Below are 22,751 nucleotides of genomic sequence, written 5' to 3'. Positions count from 1 at the left end.
ACGCTGTTGAGTGGTTTTCGTTTATAGATAATTATTTTTCTGTTCTTTAGAAGTGTATCATGCAGTATAAATAAAATTGGTGCGTCTGATTCACCTTTCATCCGTGAACATTGTTCGTCATAAATTTGATAAAAAACAAAACATAAACAATAGCTGAAGTTGAATCGTAAACATAGAGGTTATGTTTATTGAAACTTTGTAGTAGGCCTAATTCAAATAGAACACGTGGTAACGGATTAAAATAGTTGGGAATGAAATCAGTGACTTTATATTCAGTTCTGAAGTAAGTCAATAAGTTGATATCTGATTAAATTACAGAAATACTTAGTATTTGCGTGCGGGAAAATATCGAAGGTCCATGTATTTTGTAGCTAACCTAACCTATTTTAGGAAATTGATAAGAGGGCTAGCCCTCTTGGGTATTGATCCACGATAGCCTAATGCGTTCTTAAACCATTTTACCACAGATTTGGTCCACGGTAAAATACTAGAGCGCTACGAAAGGAAGGGAAATTATCAGTGGAAAATGTTGAATTGAATGCAGCCTAAATATATTTACTCATATTCCAGGTCCAGGGGCAGTTCTTCCAAGAACCATGGGATGAAGTCATTTATTAGATATGCTGCAACATACAATTAGAGGGAAAGCATTTCAAGAGTTATTCAGTTACAAACATGGCGTTTCCAGGATGCCACATGAGATTGTGTGAATGTTTAGGCAAGGAGATCGAAGTATTTATTTTCGGTTCCAAATTGACTTTGCCCCTTAGTTTTTCTTTTATTGTCAATACGTTTCCTGTATCATTAGAACACTACATTTCGTCTTTACCATCTGCCATTTTAATGTGGGTTAACTCCTTCTTTGTTCAGAAATATAACACCAGAATGTGGTTGAAATAAAAAGCTGCGGATTTATTTTTACTGCTACAAATAGTAACCGATGGGAGACTGTAAAACTACTAATATGGAGTGTGATATATATATTTTTTCTCTGTTTTCATAAAAGTGTGGGTTAGCTCCTTTTCCCCCCTCGAGCCCTTCAATAATATTACAATGTCAAGTCAAGAAACAAAATAATTTATCTGATGCTTTCCTTTTTAGATAAACCTTCATTTTGGCGGACATGATCAGGCTATTGAACAAGGATACATTGTTGAAAGTTTGGTTGCTACAAGGGAGTAGAAGGTTATTGAATTCAAAAGTTCCTCCGAAACCAGTTGTGAAGCCAGTGGATGAAGACAAATTGCCACCACGAACTAAGATAGATCAGCAAACTATTGAACTGTTAGAAAGGTTATCACTGGTTGACTTTGCTAATAAAAAGGGAATAGAACGTTTGGAAGAAGCTATAAGATTTGCGGATCAAATTCGTGTTATTGACACTGCTGGAGTAGAGCCCATGATATCAGTTCTTGAAGATAGGTCAGTATTTATATTCTGTGGAAAACAAATTCTTGTGATAATGATATTTATTGTCATCAACATATACGAGGGGGATCCAGGAAATAACGACCGTTTTGTTGTAATAATTAAAAAAAATATATTTATTTGAAAAAACAAAGTCTGTTACATAACTGAAGCTTCCTTTACTTCTCTACATAATCACCACCTACATTTAAACATTTGTCGTATCTGTTCACTAGCTTTAGAATTCCCGTGTTATACTCCTCTGCCGCCAGTTCATTAAGCCAGGTGTTCACTGTCTTCTTCAACTCTTCATCACTTCCAAAACGCGTACCACCCAGAAAGTCTTTCAGCTTAGTGAAAAGGTGAAAATCGCTAGGAGCAAGGTCTGGACTATAGGGCGGATGATCAAAGATTTCCCAACCGAATTGATCCAGCAATTCTCGAGTTGATGCAGCAGTGTGCGGGCGGGCGTTGTCGTGAAGAAGCACAACTCCTGTCGAAAGCATTCCTCGCCTCTTGTTTTGGATGGCTCGCCGTAATTTTCGTAAAGTCTCACAATAACGATTTGCATTGATCGTAGTGCCTTTTGGCATGAAATCCAGCAAAAGAACACCTTTGCAATCCCAAAAGACAGTAGCCATGACTTTTTGTGTTGAGAGAGTCTGTTTGAATTTTCTCTGTTTCTTGGGTGATGAGGGATGATGCCACTGACGTGATTGGCGCTTGGTCTCTGGGGTGTTGTGAGACACCCAGGTCTCATCACCAGTCACAATTTGATCAAGAAAGGCGTCTCCATCTGTGTGATATCGCATCAAGAATGTCAATGCTGAGGCCATTCTCTGAGTTTTGTGTTGGTCACTCAGTTGCCGTGGAACCCATCGTGCACAGATTTTGTGGTAGCCAAGATGTTGTGACACAATTTCACCAAGCAAAGAACGAGAAATGTCAGGAAAGGCAATATGCAATTCGTCGAGTGATGTGCGCCTGTCTTGCAAGATTCTGTCGTTCACTTTAGTCTTCAGGTCTTCTGTGATGAGTGATGGGCATCCGGGTCGAGTTTCATCGTGGACATTTGTTCGCCCATTGTTGAACATTTCGCACCATTTTCTCACATTTCTTTCATTCATTACAGTATCACCATACACATCTTTCAATTGCCGGTAAATTTCTGCAGGTTTCAAATGTCGGGCATTCAGAAATCGAATCACACTACTCACCTCACAGTCGGCGGGATTATCAATCACGTCGTTAATTTTGAAGTAACACAAAATGCACAATGGCGACTTGTTGCAACCAGTACTCACAACATTATGAGAACACATGTTAAGGAAGCCAGTTAACCTTCTAACAAGGAAGGGGAGTCAGCTGCGTGGCGGGTATGCGCGAACGGTCGTTATTTCCTGGATCCCCCTCGTATAATAGTTATGATGTACCACCACATTTCTGTATACTACTGGTTCCACCATAACTTTCTGTTACATTTTCCTACAATTAATATGAAATCCCGACAGTCTGTTTAACTAATAACTCCACTAATCCTGATATTAATTTAACTCCAAATAGTCTCTTTCTCCTTACTGATCTTAAATATCCACCATCTGTTATTACTAGTCTAAGATTGTAACTCCACTCCTGCATTCTATTCTTCCGAACATAATTTATCTATAATTATGGTCTTCCTACGTCCCATCTTACTCTTCCTACTTTAGCATTTTGTATTTTATTGTTTCAATTCATTGCGACAATCTACTATTTTTATACAGTATATTATATTGTTCATTAATACTCTTTCAAAATATCGTTCTTAAATTTTAACTGTCTATTCTTCTTAAAATCACTATACTAACACTTTTCTAACTCTCCTTCCTAATTAAAAAAAAAATAAAATTCGTTATACCTATTTAACACTCAATCTTCACATGGTTTTACTCACTGGGATCCACTTTATCTTAATACACATCATTTTAATAACCTTGCTAAATCTTGACATGAGTTTTCAGTTCACTTTAATTTGATCATTCATTCCTTAATCTAAAGCAACACTTATAATACACTAAAAAAAGTAACTGTACTTACTAATATCACAGTCTACTATATACAGTCACGAAGCTTTAGTTTTGAGGGTGCTAGAAACAATAGACTGTGACGACACTATTTTGCATTGCCTGTAATGAGGCGATATTAGCGATCCTAGTGGTGAGCAACTACCTAATGTTTGCATATTTACTACATATTGAGCTTCGCGACTGTATATACTAGACTGTGTTAATATCATCTTTCAGATCTGTTGTTTTTGTTGTTCTCTAATGGCCGCAATTTGGGATCATTTAACTCATTTTGCTTCTCACTTCCCAGTAAAGTTGAGAGAAGTTTTTATTTTGTTGTGCTTCCTTGTTCAGTGCAGTGCAGAACTTTCGTACATAATTTTCTAAATTTACTTTTTTTTTTTACCAAGCTAGCCACTGTTTTAAATTTCTCCTCATGCGTTTCAATTCTTTAACTTCCTAACTAACCTCTATATCCAAATTGTTCTAAACACACTTTCATCATACTAAACACGATTTACCACCATTACATCACCTAACTACTATTATTACAATATGTTAATTTTAAGTGTCATTTTATGACATTATTATTTTATGCCGCTCATGCACCAACTTTTTAGATTGTAACTTTTTTGGCCCTTAATTCTACTCATCAGCGATAAAAGACTGCCCTGTGGTGACGAAAGCACAATCTCTCCTCCCCTCCTTGTCATCTACTCTGAAAATTATTTGCACCTTCCCTTGATCTCCCGTAAAGCTCGCTTATTCTTGCTTCGTGGCTTCCGTTCCCCACTGGCTCATGCCGTCTCTTTGACCATATGTTGCTGCTTTCCTGCTCGGTTGACTACTCCACTTGGCTCAGCAGATTCCTGACTTGGTCCTGCTGTTCATCAGATAAACTCATATAGAAACTTAAGTCCTTGATTTTAAGTTGTTGTTGAATACTTACATGTAAGTGCCAAATTTAGGGATCCCCATGGTTACTTGCCTCACAGAATATTTGCTTTAGAGATCCCATTAGTTACATAAAGAAATATATTTTTTCGTTGTTACTTTTCTAAGAAGCAGTGGTGTAACATAACAAAAAATTATGAATCAATGTAAAAATATCTAAATCATTTCGAGAACAATAATATCTTTTTTCTTAAAGCATAAGTGATGGACTGAATCAAATTGTAAAGCATATCTGAAGATGTACCTTCAAAAACATAACTGCTTTCAAGTTGATCTAGAATGGGAGAAGAGTTTGGGGCAGAAGAAGATATTATCAGATGATAGACGACATTAAAATATATAGATCATATGCGGAGACAAAGAGGAAGGCAGAAAATAGACTGGAGAATGTTGGGTTTGCAGTGAAAGACCTGCCCTTGGGCAGAACACTATGAATGGAATGTTTAATAGAGATTCGGAATATGTAACTCTTAAAATAGAGTGCCATTACTCTTGTACTTGTGGTTACTTGTCTCACAGAATATTTGCCTTAGAAATCCCGTTAGTTACGTAAAGAAATATATTTTTTCGTTGTTACTTTTCTAAGTAGCAGTGGTGTAACATAACAAAAAAGTATGGATCAATGTAAAAATATCTAAATCATTTCGAGAACAATATCTTTTTCCTTAAAGCATAAGTGATGGACTGAATCAAATTGTAAGGCATATCTGAAGATGTACCTTTAAAAACATAACTGCTTTCAAGTTGATCTAGAATGGGAGAAGAGTTTGGGGCAGAAGAAGATATTATCAGATGATAGACGACATTAAAATATATAGATCATATGCGGAGACAAAGAGGAAGGCAGAAAATAGACTGGAAAATATTGGGTTTACAGTGAAAGATCTGCCCTTGGGCAGAACACTATAAATGGAACATTTAATAGAGATTCGGAATATGTAAATCTTAAAGTAGAGTGCACAGATAACACAGAGGGTTTGGAATTGAACGGGTTACATCAGCTTCTTGTCTATGCGCATGACGTGAATATGTTAGGAGAAAATCCACAAACGATTAGGGAAAACACGGGAATTCTAGTTGAAGCAAGTAAAGCAATAGGGTTGGAAGTAAATCCCGAAAAGACTAAGTATATGATTATGTCTCGTGACGAGAATATTGTACGAAATGGAACTATAAAAATTGGAGATTTCTCCTTCGAAGAGGTGGAAAAATTTAAATATCTTGGAGCAACAGTAACAAATATAAATGACACTCGGGAGGAAATTAAACGCAGACTAAATATGGGAAATGCCTGTTATTATTCGGTTGAGAAGCTTTTGTCATCTAGTCTTCTGTCAAAAAATCTGAAAGTTAGAATTTATAAAACAGTTATATTACCGATTGTTCTGTATGGTTGTGAAACTTGGACTCTCACTTTGAGAGAGGAACAGAGATTAAGGGTGTTTGAGAATAAGGTTCTTAGGAAAATATTTGGGGCTAAGAGGGATGAAGTTACAGGTAAATGGAGAAAGTTACACAACACAACTGCACGCATTGTATTCTTCACCTGAAATAATTAGGAACATAAAATCCAGACGTTTGAGATGGGCAGGGCATGTAGCACATATGGGCGAATCCAGAAATGCATATAGAATGTTAGTTGGGAGACCGGAGGGAAAAAGACCTTTAGGGAGGCCGAGACGTAGAGGGGAAGATAATATTAAAATGGATTTGAGGGAGGTAGGATATGATGGTAGAGACTGGATTGATCTTGCTCAGGATAGGGACCAATGGCGGGCTTATGTGAGGACGGCAATGAACTTACGGGTTCCTTAAAAGCCAGTAAGTAAGTAAAAGTGCAATTAAAAAAAATAAAGTTCACTGTCACACCTTGTATACCTGAATAACTAACTTTCTTCGAATGCTGATATCATATAGTATGGTTTATCTCCAACAGCTTTTGTATAAAGACTTTTTTTTGTGAAATTAAAATTTAAGAAGTTATAATCAATATTCCATACTTAATGAACACTCTGTGTGTGCATGTACTTTAAAATCGTTGTCTATTGTGTATGAGGTTTGATTATTACATATCGTATATGTTTCTATAATTACAGAACGCTTTATCTTCGGAATGACGAAGTTACAGATGGTAATTGTCGCAAAGAAGTAATGGCAAATGCTACTGTCACAGATGAGGATTATTTCGTAGCTCCACAAGGAAATATTCCACTTATTCCGAGACAGTCTTTACTAGAAGGGGAAGAAGAAAGTAATAGGCAAAAATAATTTATGTTAAGTGAAAATGTAGTTTTAAAATTATCTTCAAATGTGTTTTTATTTGAATTTTTTTTGTGTGTGGATATTTTATATTGGAATTCACTTTCATTATGACAAATTTAATTCAGAAAGTGTTACAATTATGTGAAAGACAAAGTTTTGTACGTCCTGTACTCTCCAATAAGGATTCTACACTTTTGGTTGATTATTATAAATTCGGATTTGCTGGAGAGCTCTTGAAGAATAATATTCATCAAGAATGGCTACTCAGCATGGTTATGAATACAGATGAAAACATCTTTCCATACCATTCTAATGAAGCTAAAAGTGGAAATATTATCAAAGGTAAGAGTAATTGAAAAGTTGGCATCATTGAGTGATAATAAATTGTTGTTAAAGAAGTTATTGTTGATCATAGGTTCGTTCCAGCAAGCGGTTCATGGATCAGTTCATATACGGTTCCTGTACCATTTTATGCTCATGTGCTGGTTGAGCATCTGCTATGGGATTGAAACTGGACTGGACGCTGTTGGAACCCTTTCGCTGATCGTTATGTACTAAATCCAGAGATGCTATAACTGTGATCATCTTTGCTAAGAATGGGATGCTTAATTATTATCATTAAATCTCTAGTTTTATTATTTGTCTGCACTGTCACTTTTGATCTTAACCTCATTGATGTGAACAATCGATCATGTCTTTCTTCAGAATCCAGGAGATGTTGGTGAGCTTATGCGTATGCGCGTCTCGCGTACTCAATATGCTGACTACTTCTGACCGTTCTGAACCCGTGTCAAAAATTTGTTGGAATGCCTGACTGCAGTACATGTTTCTGGTTCAGGACTGGTTTGGAATGTGTTGGAATGGTTTTTCTGTACTGCACATGCTCATGATAGTTACAGACGGTTCCTGACTGTTGTTGGAACGAACCTCATATGAATCTCTTCATGATATAATGTTCGTTATCCAGAATTAAGAAAAGAATCTGTTATTTTTGGCCTGCGTTGCCACTTACCACTATATGTTGACCACAGAAAAATTTGTTTCTTTGTTCGAGTAACATGTGGTGATATTGTTTTGAAACCAAACTTTTATATTATTTTATGCTCGACCATGCCGAAATGTAGTAATTATACACCTGGTAGCAGCCCTTTAATGGACCTCATTAAATTACATCTATTCATTAAAGTTCAGGTGTTCCACCAATCAGAAAATACCATTGTAGCAATACGAAAACGCAAGTATCGATTATTCTCGGATATGCAATCGAAAGACAATTAGTTCTGTTACTATAGTAATTAGCGTTAATTGTAAATAATATTCAAATAAATTCAATTTGTCATCTCGTTTTTCAATGTCTAATTCAATTTCAAGGTTATATCAAGATTAATGTTTATTTTACTCTCTAGATTATATCAAGATCAATGTCGACATTTGTTTCTCGGAAAAAATCAATACTTTCGCGTCTGCGCACATCTCACAATTTACGAGGTATTGCACAAGATCAGTTCAGCTCCCCAGTCAGATAAGAATAACATGAATACTTATGAATAATTTCAAGTTAGAAATATGGTCGAGCATAAAAAGTCCTATGAAACTTGCCTATAATGGTAATTAAGACACTCGTATGAAAATTATGAAACTTGCGCTCGTTTCATAAACATACTCGCGTCTTAATTACCACCATTATAGGCTCGTTGCATAATGTACTATTTTGTGCATGGGAAGAGTAGCCTACCAAAAGTGGTAATTGTTTTAATTTTGTCTATATATATATATATATATATATATATATATATATATATATATATATATATATATATATATATATATATATATAGTGATATTACTTCAAGAATGTTCGGGCGCAGGTTCGATCCCCGCTTGGGTTGATTACCTGGTTGGGTTTTTCCCGAGGTTTTCCCCAACCGTAATGTGAATGCAAGGTAAGCAATGGCGAATTCTCGGCCCCATCTCGCCAAATATCATCTCGCTATCACCAATCTCATCGACGCTAAATAACCTAGTAGTTGATACAGGGTTGTTAAATAACCAACTAAAATAAAAAAAACTTCAAGAACGTCATTTAGGACCCCTGTGGTGGCTGAGTGGTCAGATCTCCAACCTGTCACATAAGCAGCCCGGGTTCGAGTCTCAGTTAGGTCTGGAATTTTTCATTGAAAAATCAATAGGAACAAGGTTGCAGTTGAGGTTTTTCTCGAGGTTCTCCCCCCCCCCCCCCGTTTTTCCCCATATTAGGAGTCTACATAATTCGATCACCATTTCTCTGTTTCGTCATCATTCCATAGCATTCCCCGATCGCCTGCTAGCAACGGATGGAGTGGGCTAGCCTAGGGACTAGAGCTCGAAACCTGGATACGCAGTGAACCTTAGTGTAGTCAGCTTGTGTGGGTTTGGGAATGTGTCTAGCTTGAGGGTTGGTGCAACAGATAGTAACAGGTCCACACTGCCCTTCCCCCCCCCCTCCCCCTTCCTCCTGTAAATTCCATTCCATTCCAAGAGCATCATTTCAAGTTTTGCTTTGGGGATAGAACAAGATTTTTTAGGTGAAACTTTATAGAGTATATTGCATGGCGTACTTCCTCTTTATTTGCTCTGAAATTAACTACTTTCCATATCATAAACTGGAGTAAACGTGTTCGTTAAGAAAAAAAAAAACATGATATCAGCTGCACTAAACATTTTTTGAACTGAATTTATTTTTATAGATCTAGATTCATTTTCCGGGCTGAGAGGCCATGGTCTATTGGTTGGTTTTATACCAGACGTTTCGTCTGCAACTGCGGCAGACATCTTCAGTGGAGTGGTATTCGAGGTCGCAAAACTCTTCTCAGCGTACCTGAAGATGTCTGCCGCAGTTGCAGACGAAACGTCTGGTATAAAACCAACCAATAGACCACGGCCTCTCAGCCCGGAAAATGAATCTAGATCTATAGACTCCGGCCGTGAAAGCCTACACTACAAGATGAATTTATTTTGTTTGGTTTTATGTTCAAGTTTACCCAACTTCAGAGTACATTTCCGGTTTCCACACACAGACCTAGTTTCACCTTCTTAGCCTATTTACACCACACGTAATTTAGCTACATATACAGGGTGCGTCAGAAAGAACGGATGGATTTCACATGGCAAGAAAATTGTAAGGATTCGTCAAATCAATAATTTATTTAATCAACATATTCACCAATACATGCAGTTTATTTATGGAAAACAACATAATCCATATGATGTCCTTGGCTTTCAATACAGGCATCGAGGCTTTTTCTGAAGTTCGCCATCACTTTCACAGTCATAGCTGGTGCAATTGCCACGATTTCTTCACGAATCGCCGTCTTCAGTTCACCCAGTATATGTGATCGATGTTTACAAACTTATGCCTTCAAATGGTCCCAAAGAAAGAAGTCGCAGGGCGTGAGATCTTACCGTAGCCTCGGACAATCTCAGTGCAATAGCATGTTTGCGGGCTGATCTTTGAGGTGGCTGGAAAACCTAATGTCTGTCTGCACATTTGCAGGTGTACACGCGCTCCATGTTCATTCAGGTGATTTTTTCTTTAATGTTGAACCTGTGATATGAAATGAAGCCACCCACCGCAAAATTGTATTCCGAGTTGGAATCCTAGCGTGACGTCCGATGTCGAAATGAGTCCTGAGTGGCGATCACAGACTCTTCATTTTTCAAAAGTATCTCTACGATGAAAGCACGTTGTACGTCAGACCAGCACCATGTTCTCAACTAAAACTGCATTCTCTGGCTGACCCAACAGTCGTGGTCCCCCTCACTATATCCCTTCCCTTGCTGCGTATCGATAGTTTGGAATCCATCCGTTCTTTCTGACGCACCCTTTACTTGCTGTTGTATTGTATTGTATTTATTTACATTCCATTGTATTCATACATCACTTCACAGCTAGAATATGGAACACGTCAAGAATGTTAATAGTACTACAAAGTCTTCATTATAATCACAGTCTAGTTAAACCATATACAGAAGATGAAAGATGAGTGGAACGGAGAAAAATTATCTCCGGCATTGGAATTTGAACCCGGGTTTTCAGCTCTACGTGCTGACGCTCTATCCACTAAGCCACATTGGATTCCCATCCCGATGTCGGATCGAATCTCCTCAGTTTAAGTTCCACCTCTTGGGTTCCCTCTAGTGGTCTGCCCTCATGCATTGTGCCACTGTCATACATCTATGACGCAGTGCATGAGGGTAAGCCACTAGAGGGAACCCAAGAGGTGAAACTTAAACTGAGAGGATTCAATCCGACATCGGGATGGGAATCCGGTGTGGCTTAGTGGATAGAGCATCAGCACGTAAAGCTGAAAACCCAGGTTCAAATCCCTGTACGAGAGAGAATTTTTCTCCATTCCACTCATCTTTCATCATATGATGACGCAGAATATCTGCACGAAAATATCATATGTACTTCGGTACATATATACACAGAAGAGTTTTAAAATATGAAGAGTCCACTGTAAGAATGATGGATGTCACTTTCTTGTCGAAAATGAACCAAGACTGTCAATGCATAGCTTAAGACATATACAGGGTGTTTAAAAAATACGGGGCATAATTTCAGGTATGTATTTCCCACATGTAGACAATCAAAATAGTTCATTACAACATGTGTCCGGAACTGCTTCATTTCCGAGTTATGGCCTTCACAACATTGAAATTCACCGGAACGTTTTTCTTTCTGCAGGTCGTTGTCATTACAGAAGATGTTCAAAATGTCCACCTCCTGCTTGAATACAGACCTCACATCGATGTCTCATTGACCTGCGAACACGATCCCAAACTCCAGGAGTATTGCGTATGTCCTCAGAACATGCCACAATTCGATTCCGAAGGGATTCCAAATCAGACACCGGAGACGAATAAACCAATGATTTTAAATGGCCCCACAAGTAATCTGGACATTGTCGCTGTCGGTACCTCTCCTGGTACAAACGACGAGCCAGCGCAGCATTGCCGTCCGCCTTACTGTACATGAAGTGTATCTCTGCCAGCTCTTGATTTGAATACATGTCGCATAGTCTAACGCCTACACAACACTGAATGTAACCTTCGCCTCGGAATGAACTGTCAGAGTGCCCTCTTAATGTCTCCTTTGACGGCAACGACCTGCGGAAAGAAAAACGTTCCGGTGAATTTCAATGTTGTGAAGGCCATAACTCGGAAATGAAGCATTTCCGGACACATGTTGTAATGAACTATTTTGATTGTCTACATGTGGGAAATACATACCTGAAATTATGCCCCGTATTTTTGAAACACCCTGTGTAGAGAGTTATATGGCATTAACACTGATAGTCATTGTCCAGTAATGATCGGAAAATCACAATTAAGCTTTGAGCGCTAAGCATTTCAAACTTTCAATTGCTTCTCCTGCAAAATGTATTCCAAATGACATCCATCATTCTTGCAGTGGACTCTTCATATACTAATACAACACAAGGGGTTAATATCTATACTTAATACAAGACAGAAATACTATTCATGCAGTGTTGTTGAATGTCATAAATTCACCTACAGAATAGAAGACATGAGAAATTAGTCACTTCTTTAATTTTACCCTAAATAATTTCTTATGTTTTGAGTTTGATTTTTTAATATAACTTTGGTGCGAACAAATGAACAGACACAATTTTATTGATAAAGAAATTTTAATTTCAGATACTAACCAAAAAAAAGTACTTATATTTACAATAGGTAACAAACAGCCACTAATGTAGCAAAGAGTAACACCTTAGTTTCATTTGAACAAAGTCATTAAACTCGTCTTTTATTTTTCTGAAGCATTTATGAAAGTGGAATATTTTGTTATTGAATATACAGTTCTCAGTTTTTTTTCTTTAATAGTATCATTTAATTAATAAGTCTATATATTTTTGTCGATTTTAAACTGAGGGGGGGGGGAGCATACATTTTCCCGCTGTCCCCTAAATGACGCCTCTGTATTGCTTTAGTTTATTGGCTTAATGCGTTATTTAATTATCTTTGCTTTTGTTAATTTTTATAAAATAATTGTAGTCTGCTGTGTGTGTGTGCACGAAAATTGTGACAACATTTTTAGGGGAGAGTAGGGTAGTATCAGACATCGGGTAATATCGGACAGTGAGTTTCTTTCATCTACCACCAGATGATAGTACCTGAATGACATGGTTACGTTTCTGTGATGTCGCATACAGAAACGTAACCATGTCATTCAGGTATTACGATCTGGTGGTAGATGAAAGAAACACTATCCGATATTACCCGATGTCCGATACTACCCATCTCTCCCCTATCTAAAAAAGCCAATTCGAGATGACATTACTGTTCATCGAAAAGATCTTTATTGAGTTTTAGTGTGTAATTTAGTTAATTTAGGGAATTATGTTCAGTTTTTAAAATACTTTTTGAACTAATTTTGTTTTAGACTTGAGTGAGCCGTTTGATTATGTGAAGAAGCTCAGTAGCTCTCAATTGCCATTCGGAATAGCTGAGACAAGACTGAATAACAGAGATGTGGATAGTATATCATCTCAGGAAGAGGCTAGGTACTTCCAACCTAGCAAGCACACCACGCTCTGGGCATGTATATTTGCTCGTCCTGGTAGTGCTATACAACGTTTTTATCAGTGGCAGCGACAACGAAAAATGTGGTGGAGAAAGGTATTAGAAAAATCGATTTCTTGTTTGCGCCTTCTTCGTTTTTTTTTTTTTTTTTTTTTTTTCACTTTCTCATATAAGATGCAAATAGAAAGTATTATATTGCTGCAAAAAATACATTTCGAGATTTTCACGAAAATTCATGTTTAGTATTCCTGGTAAAATTAGGATTCCGTGAAATTTTCGAGATGCAATAAAGTGAATTGTTCATTTCTTTTTTATACTTCTTTCCATAATACCTAAAAGCGCACTTTTTATTTGCGAATTCGTATAATAACAGTGCTAACAAGCACGTTGGCTCAGATACTAATGTTTGAGAATTGCATTCTGGAAGTCCCAGCTTCAAACCCTGAAATTTTGGCCAGTGTATGGGACCGGTGCCCACCCAGCATCTTGATGCACTTGGGGAGCTACGAAATCCGGTTGCGAATGACAGCTATAACGGCTGGGGGTATCATCGTGCTAACCACACAGTACCTCCATTCTGGTTGGATGATCATCCAACTCTGCTTCGGCATGTGGGCGTGAGGCCAGCAGCCGGCTGGTCGGTCTAGGCCCTTCACGGACTGTAGCACCATAGATGATTATTATTATCATAAACATGATCTAAATCAGTTACATGAACACAAGTCATCTATAACACATGGTAATAGGAACAGAGTCACAACAATAGTTCACGGCCTACTGGTATCCCAAAGATGCAATTTGACTATAGATGTTAAAACGCATATAAATAATCTTAACAAAAATAAAATAACAATGCTGTTTCTTATTTGAAAGAAAGGAATGTCATTAGAATCTGATTATAAGCTCCAAGCATTTTTCAGCGTTTGTGTAACTTTAAAATATCGATTTTCTTTAATAGAAAAATTATTATATTAGAACTGCTTATAATGTACGAATAGGTTTAGTTTTATTTTTAGTTTATTAGCCTCAGGAATTATATTATGTTCATTGTATTGTCAGTACCAGTACATGAATAAGAAAATTGTAATACATTGTTACAGTATGAATATGAAACATTCCACAGTTTGTATTCTACAATAATATTACGATACGTAATTTTGTAATTTAACATAAAGCATCAACATGTTGGTTTATTGATTCCTCTTCATTCAGTTCGTCCAGGTACATGAAACATAAACAGAGCAGTTCAATTTGAGATGAATCTCAATTAGGAATTCCTAATACAGCTGTAAATTTAAATGTTCAGATAATGACATACGAATTAATAAAATATGCTTTCAAACTATAAAACAGAAGCTATATTATCACGTAAAATGATAAAAGATAAAGGCATGTACAGGATTATGAATTGTAGATGATAATATAATACATTTTGAATCTTGCGTACACTACTTTTAACACTTGAATATAACTAATTGATTAACTAGTGGACTTACTCGTGTTAATTATGTAAGATTTGTGCGGCTTACAGCTGTTTCACTTCACCACCATCCTCAGAGCCTACTAGATCTCGGCGTCATCTCGAACTTCTCTGCCTGTTATGTGGGTGTGTTTGATTGTTGAAAGGTGTTGAAGAGTGGAGTCAAATAGTGTGTGTGTACTGAAATTGATCTGTGTGTTGAGATCAATTTCAGTACACACACACTATTTGACTCCACTCTTCAACACCTTTCAACAATCAAACACACCCACATAACAGGCAGAGAAGTTCGAGATGACGCCAAGATCTAGTAGGCTCTGAGGATGGTGCGTGAAGCACTGAAACAGCTGTAAGCCGCACAAATCTTACATAATTAACACGAGTAAGTCTGCTAGTTAATCAATTAATTAAAATGTAATAAGTTGTGTAGGTGTAAAAGGCAAGATGATACACTCTGGACATACAAGATATTTTTTTTTATCCAATGCCACCAGGTTGTCTTTTCGACATTTCTGGTCTTCTCTCCTGGCCGTGGCTTAGTTGTAACCCACTTCTGAGGTTGGGGCACCTGGAAGGCGGAGTTACATTACCCCGATGATGTGATAGGATGATTATGATAATGTGGTGCCAGGAGAGGTCTTAAATCTAAACTTAACCTAAATTCCAGACCATGGACGAACACAGGAACAATCCCCTTTAAGGAAAAATTCCTGTGCTCGAACCCGGGACCTCATGAACTATAGCCAGAAGCTCTGACCACTAGACCATGATGGTCAGGATGGTAATGTAAAACTCTAAGCCCGACTGCCTTCAACGAAAATTTATAATTTATATAGGATTCTCTCTCAAAGTGTCGTGTTTATCCACACTGAAGAACTCCACCGATCTTCGCTTTTCTCTTAAGATTAGCATTTCCTTAGCTTTTGGAAACCTTCCCTAACCTACAAGCAGAGGGAACACTGCTTATTTACCGGCGACACTAAATGGCCACGACACAAATTATGCTCATTATGCTTTCTCTATCTGTCTTTCTCGACACAAATGCTATACTCTGTGCATTTCGAACTGGTGAATCAAAGTCGCATACAAACCACGCACGAATCATTGAACTGAACTGTGAACTGAAGCACTGGTAATCCTGGCTGTGCCAGCTGACTTTAGTTGAGGAGAATGGTCCAGGAATGGGGGTAAGCACACGTGGCAAATAGAGTCCATTGTTTGAACTTGATCTGCCAGTTCGAAATGCGCTGAGTATAGCAGGCAACTTCCTTCCCAGTTGACGTCAGCTCTAATAAAATGCAACTTTAGAGTTATGATATATACATGGTATATACAAGATATATGGAGCAATTCTGTTTGTTAACACTAGTTTCAGTTTTCAGCCTTTCCTGGGAGATTTTCACTGACAGATATACACAATGGACAGGACGGCCAACTTGTGGAAATCAAAGCTGACTTCCCATGGGGCTCAGAAACTGTGGAAACAATTCAGTACATTGGATCTAAACCCTTTGAGAATATTGAAACTACAGAAAAAGAATTGTTTGAGGTAATATGTTTCATATAGCACGGATAGGTGAACTTGTTTTGACAACAATAGGAGTAAATTTCTTATAAATAATTCAAGAGATATCATTCATGTTTATTATATGTGATATATCGGTAGGTATTGACATTTTAATATGAAAGGAATCAGAAAGTATTTTTCCTGTAACTTCAGAAATTTACTCGTATATACTTAGTACATAAAAAATTGGTGGATATGCAAAAATAAAAGACAGGCTTCTATTCTCTTTTCTTCTGCTTCATGTATCAGGTTTACTTACATCTGTTATGACTATTAAGTGAATATGAGTGGAGATATTTGTTATAATTTCCAAAATAGAATTAATATTAACGAAATATTTGAATTAAAGCGTAAAAAATAATTATAATACTGTCCTGAAAAAATTAGATGGCCTTCATTAATATGTTACAACAGAATTGATATTGTGACTTTTATTTCAACAATAATGTTACTTTTATTCACAACAATAATGGCTTTCTATTTATGAATTTAAACACTCCCGTCAACAATGGGTATTCCACTCCACACAGCAACACAGTATTCGTTACTGCACTCCACAGACGACAATGACAATTCACTTGGATTATTGAGAAGAGCAACAATGTACTCCTAATCTCAACTAATGTTCACAAAGCACTATTTACAAAACAAAACTGTCAGTTCTCAGTTCACAGTTGTTTGCCTTGGCTAGTTCTTCTAGCTCATTCACAGTATATCGAACCCTAGACTTCCAGGGACAGTCCACTGAACTTCGAACTCAAGACTTTCAGATAAAGTTCATTGCACGCCGAACCCACGACTCTCGGACGTGTTGCTTCTGCCTGGACGCTGCCACAGTTACTCAAGTGTCGAACCCAAGACTCCCGGACGCGTTGCTTCCACCTGGACGCTGCCACCGTTACTCAAGTTCACTCACGTGTCGAACCCAAGACTCCCAGACGCGTTGCTTCTGCCTGGATGCTGCCACAGTTACTCAGCTCATGGCTCGACGAACCCAAGACTCCTGGATGCTGCTGATTCACAAACTAAACTGGCTCTGGCTCTCTTGCCCCTTCTATTTATTACTAAATCATAGTTCTAGAATGTACTGCATCGAGTAGCTTCCATACGATTGGTTCGCGTCGCTTTCCAGAACCAGCTGCTAGCGTCTCGCAGCTTTCTCTCTTCTCTCCTCACGCTTGCCTTCCCGCACGCCCTCCCTTCTGCCGGACGCACGCCAGGTCTTTCAACATGGTGCCACAATATTAAAAAAATAGAAAGCAAAACTATGCTCTACTTTCAATACATTCTTTGTACAATATTCTTGTATTAAGTATATTTTTGCAAGTTTTCCTTCCTACATTATTGCTACTGGTACATAAAAAAAATCCTTCTGAAGAAAGAAAAATTTGTCCCTATTCGGAATATTCATAGAACCCCAGAATGAGATTCGAGTAACTCCAGAAATCCGCGGACCCCACTTTGCAGAGAATTTTTCAGTCTTCCAGTGAACATGGACAGAGATGGAGATATACTTTTGGTGACACTTCTCATACGAAGAAAGCAAGTTCGTCCATTGGTTTTGTTTCGTAACAAAATTTTTTGCTTAATATTAACTTGTAACTATTTTAACATTCTCCACGAAGATCAACTGTATAATCAGCATCGTAATTCTTTGATGAGTGAATTTCCTCTATAAGGGTTAGCCTTTGCTCCAAGAAACTATGCAAGTCCATGCAAGACACATTTTTGAAATGACATTTTGTGATTAACTTGGTCTTTATTGAATTCATTTTGGTGACATCTGATGGAAACATTAAAAAGAATATTTTAACAATAACGCAACGGGATGCAATTTAAAAAAAAAAACAGAACATTTGGCATCCCAAGCATACTTTTCTTGGGACAGGGGACAAGAGGCTGAAAAAAGGGACAATTCCATTAAAAACGGAACGTCTGATTACCCTACTTTAGCTCAAACTCGCGGATCTCGGATTCAGGGACCAGCATGTGTAACCACAGACATCGAGGACGACCTTTCTCTTGTAATCTAAGCTTATTTTTCTCATGTGATTGTGCTGTTACAGGTTAGGGATGGCCGTAAAAAGGTGATACCTCACGTAATTGAAAGTACTGTCACTCTGGAGAGTACTGTCCTTACATATCTATGTGATGCTTATGATGAACCTCTGTTCTTGGGAGTACCACGTAATGTAATGAGATTTCATCGCAAGTTGGCACCATATAAAGCGAGTTTTTCAGCATCTGCATCAAGTACGTCTTCATAATCTATATATATAATTTGAACTGGTAATGGAAATTACGGGAAAAGGGCTGAACGGATTTTAATAAATGACCCCTCATTTTGAAGCTTGGAACCCAAAGTTTTTCGGAAAAGTAGTAGTTTTCAGTTAAATTTCAATTTTCCTACATAATTTTCCTATTTTCCAAAATCCATCTGTTGTCAGTTTTGAGAACTAATTTTATCGAATCACGGCCGACTTGATTGAATTTCAGAACAAAACACACACTACAATAAACAATAGGCTATTACACGAAGGCCATGACCTGCAGGATTGCCGACATATTTAGAGCTCAATTCAATTTATTAAAAACTGATTCTGCAGTGTATAATAATTTTCTGAGTACAGCTGTGTATTGGATATTCAAATCTACGAAACTTGAGGTGGTTTGTTGACATTGTTACCATTAGAAATTAAATATTATTATAGTTAATATCATGATACGTCTATTTTTCATTAATTGTACATAATATTGATGCTATATTGATGACATGAAAGTGAAACGTTTTGAGGTTAGGTATGTAAGTAAATGTAGAGAATATCTTAATTTAGATCTTCATTTTTATAATTTACTGAATGGCTGCTATATATAACTACAAAACTTAAGTAAGATAATAATATTGTTATTAAAAATTAAATATTTTTATACTTATTTCCCCAGTGGGGTTGGGTCTTTTCCATATACTTAATGGCGGTGTAGTGTAGATATTGATATGTGCCATTGTCTTCAGTATTGGCTCGAAAGAGCGCAAAAATTACAGTTCCTAAGAAAAGATCAAAAGATATTACTTACTGATAAAATAAGAGGCCTAGAAAATTTTGTAATCTCCAGATCATTTCAGCAAGATCTCTTAGTAGGATAAAATGATTTTATGCTCTACATTTCAAGTTCTACATGCAGCAGCTATACGAAAATGCTATTGTTCGAAAGCTTAGCAAACCTGACATTTTTTTTAAACTTTTGCCTACAATCCACAATGACCTGAAATAGCTACTGCTATCGTCCTGACATTGATACTTGCGTTTTCGCGTTGAAACTCAAAAACTGAAGTTGGATAGGTTCAAGAAAAAGTATTTGGCCTAAAAAATCCCTTCAGAGGGAGTATGTTTCATTATTATGGAAGCAAATAACTATCAAAAAGACAAGTATTCTTCATTGAAAATAAATCTGAAAAATATTTATTTGAACGTCTAACGAACTTAGTTTTCAGCAGCATTTGCTGCACAAGCCACTAGTATTCTTTGGAATTCCGGGGAAAGCTAAATTTTGCATTACAGTGCGAGTCTTATTTGCCACTGTCTGCGTAGGTGCGTCAACAGGGGAGGAGCTGAGTCAGTTGTCTCTGTATCTGACGAAGCAGCTCAGAATTGCTGGAGTTTCTACCTTGTTGCTGCCAGATGTGGCCAAGAAGTCTCTGGAAGCGCAGTTTGCTCGCAATGATGAGTTGGGCATCCCTTATACCATAGTTCTTAATGATGCAACTCTGAAGAATGGCATCATTGGCTTGCGAAGTCGAGACACTACATTGAAAGTAAGGACCAGCTTTATCATGAAGGGGAGTTGGTTGCTAAGCAATGTGAAAATATAACTAAATTTTATTTTGTCATAACTAGACCTCGGATTTTTAGGCACCTAAAATAGGTCCTGAGTTTATCAAAATAGACAGCTAAAAACAGAATTTCAAGCAGCTAAAAATACTATTTTATGCAGCTAAAATGTAATTTCTATCCACACAAACTACAGTAACTATAAAAATTTAATTAATCAGTGATTATTAAGCATCACAGTATATGTACAGTGACCAAAAAACAGAAAAAAAAATATTGTGATTGGAAACTTTATTTTTGTTAAGTCTTAAATTATGAATACTGGTACGTAATTTTTCATGAATTCATCGGCCTCATTGCTCTAAGGCTGCTAATACATAAGTGACCATATTACAATTAAATTAATTAATTTACCAGTGAATTTACAATTAACACATTATTCATAATTGGCATTGCAATACATAGCAACGTTTTTTTTCTAATTTTCTATTGTGAAACTTTGCCATTTCGTAGACAGAACCATTTTATAAGCGAAAAAAATTCTTGCCAATGATACCAAAGCAATGGATGGATATTTAAATCTAGCAATATTTGCCATGCTGACTTCTTTAGGGAGAACTACATCCTTCTGATTCATCAGATTCCTACTGTTTGCTCAAGTGCTGAACAAAACCAGACACCTTCCAGGAATTTCTTCATTGCTACAATCAAACTATTACAGGATATTTAAACCATACCCACCCCATGACATTCAAAACTTTTTCTATCACTGCTACACGAAAATTTAAAAATATATAGCTACGTAACAAATAGAAAAAGGCAATTTTAGGCTTTAAAAACATTAAAAATAGGTCTTAATGGGCAAAATAGGCATGTTTAGGCACCATTAAAGTACTTTCAAATGTTCATATTTTATATAAAATGTGACGATATTGAACTAGTTTTAGTTTATCCCTTAAAAAAAAAAAACCTAAAATTTGACTTTTTCCGATCCTTAAGCCTGTCTGGCCTGTATGTTCCTGAATCATTGTTACTTTCTCCATCTTTTTGGATTATAAGGAGTGGGTAAAATAGAAACATCAGTTGAACATCAGTAATTATTTATTAACGTGATATTGGACTTCATTTTATCTTTAACATATAGTCTATTATATTTTAGTGTCTAGGGTATACAATTTTGTTCTTCTCCAATGAAAGGCAGCCGAGAAAAAAAAAAAGTGGCACATTACGTATTGAATGATATAATAAATTGATGTCCTCAACTATTCCTGTAAATAGTGTTACGTTTTTCTTCATTTCAGGAACAAGTACATGTAACTGACTTGAAGTCCTACATGGAGCAACTGCTGAAGAATTATTGAATTACCATGGTAAAGGCAACAATAATAATAAAAACACGACTTGTAGAATTACAAAATTGTTTATTTTATTCATAGTACATAATGTATGAATTCAGCGAGAATCAAGAAACAGGTTTATTTTGGTACCATACATTTCTGTTTTGTTTTTATATACAACATTTAATGGTTGATACAAGACTCTGCGTTATTAACATTAATATGATGTGATAATCTAGAAGAGGCACACAACAAAATAAAACTATCTTTTCCTATTTGTCTCATTTAATTCAGGGTTGTCCTCATTAATATTTGTCCACAATATTATCACTAATAATAAATGAAGATGAACAGCAAAATAGTTCAATTGAATAAAATTTAAGTGGGGGGGGTGTTATGACAGTTCCAATACTGCGACCTAAACAGGCAAAATAGTTTCTTTTAGTATAAGGTTCACTTGCATTCATTTTATTTCTTCATTTTTTTGGATGTAAGATTTAAAATGAGCACGATTTCCTAATGAAAATGAATATGAATTATTACCTTCATTTATTACATACAGCAATTTTGGTAAGCTTAGATTTCACGGTACCTACATACCTACTTATTCCCGTTCGTAAACACTTTGGTGTTTTTTCCCTAGACAAATAACAGCGCCAAAGCAGTTTGCTGGTGATCATAATTATGTACCATAAATTTGAGGTTTACCGCAGTTTCTATCAGAATATTATCTCTTTCAAATATGCGAATATCGTCTTATTTCAAACCTGTATCACTGATTTTTCTTACAGGTAAACCTAAATTACATTTTACATTTTTGTATAAACTGTATTCAACCCTAGATCATATCGTCATCTGAATGCAAGAACTAGGTAATTCAGTTTTTCCTTTTTGAGATATTACCTATTTACTTATTTATTGCTTGTATTCCAATGGATACCATTCCATTGTGGAATCCTGGGAAATGAGAATGCGGATGCTTTAGCAAAGAAGGGCAGCACTGCTACTTACAGACCTGTTACTAAATCTACGTTATTACTCTGTGAAGAGATTTATTAAATCTACATACTTAGACTTCAACAAACAAAATTTGATAACTCAATCCCAAGGGAAAAAATGGAACTCCCTGCATCAAAATCCACAGTTAATTCCCGATTTACCACGAAAATCGTCTGTAGCTGCATTTAGATTGGCAACAGGCCATGACTGTTTGGCCAAACACCTGCATAGAATTGGAATATATCAGTCCCCTAACTGCCCATTGTGCAACTCAAACCAAGAAAT

The 22,751-nt window shown here is 36.7% G+C and overlaps 1 protein-coding gene across 5 annotated transcripts; it reads left to right on the top strand.

The window, feature by feature from the left end:
- The first annotated feature begins 153 nt into the window (after positions 1-153).
- Positions 154-21,742, top strand: PolG2 (DNA polymerase subunit gamma-2, mitochondrial). 5 transcript variants are annotated; one of them, XM_069836240.1, is made up of 6 exons: positions 154-283; positions 13,114-13,349; positions 16,109-16,282; positions 18,367-18,553; positions 19,891-20,114; positions 21,432-21,742. In XM_069836240.1, the coding sequence occupies exons 2-6, from the start codon at positions 13,335-13,337 to the stop codon at positions 21,489-21,491; spliced, it is 660 nt and encodes a 219-aa protein (XP_069692341.1). In that variant the 5' UTR covers positions 154-283; positions 13,114-13,334; the 3' UTR covers positions 21,492-21,742. The 5 variants fall into 5 exon arrangements, with proteins under 5 accessions (XP_069692341.1, XP_069692340.1, XP_069692337.1 ...); XM_069836239.1 differs by lacking the exon at positions 154-283 and adding an exon at positions 1,284-1,422; XM_069836236.1 differs by lacking the exon at positions 154-283 and adding an exon at positions 6,670-7,010.
- Positions 21,743-22,751: the final 1,009 nt, after the last annotated feature.

Source organism: Periplaneta americana, chromosome 9 (assembly GCF_040183065.1).
Source record: "Periplaneta americana isolate PAMFEO1 chromosome 9, P.americana_PAMFEO1_priV1, whole genome shotgun sequence".
NCBI classification, from domain to species: domain Eukaryota; kingdom Metazoa; phylum Arthropoda; class Insecta; order Blattodea; family Blattidae; genus Periplaneta; species Periplaneta americana.
The sequence above is the reverse complement of the archived record's forward strand: the minus strand, read 5'-3'. Positions and strand labels throughout refer to the sequence as shown.

What these genes read in the sequence shown, in the direction of transcription:
- PolG2 (XM_069836236.1), top strand. Translation starts at nt 6,776, where the DNA reads ATGACAAATTTAATTCAGAAAGTGTTACAATTATGTGAAAGACAAAGT. An exon ending in GAAAAATGTGGTGGAGAAAG is followed by an intron (nt 13,350 to 16,108) that starts GTATTAGAAAAA and finishes CACTAGTTTCAG; the next exon opens with TTTTCAGCCTTTCCTGGGAG. An exon ending in TTTTTCAGCATCTGCATCAA is followed by an intron (nt 18,554 to 19,890) that starts GTACGTCTTCAT and finishes CTGTCTGCGTAG; the next exon opens with GTGCGTCAACAGGGGAGGAG.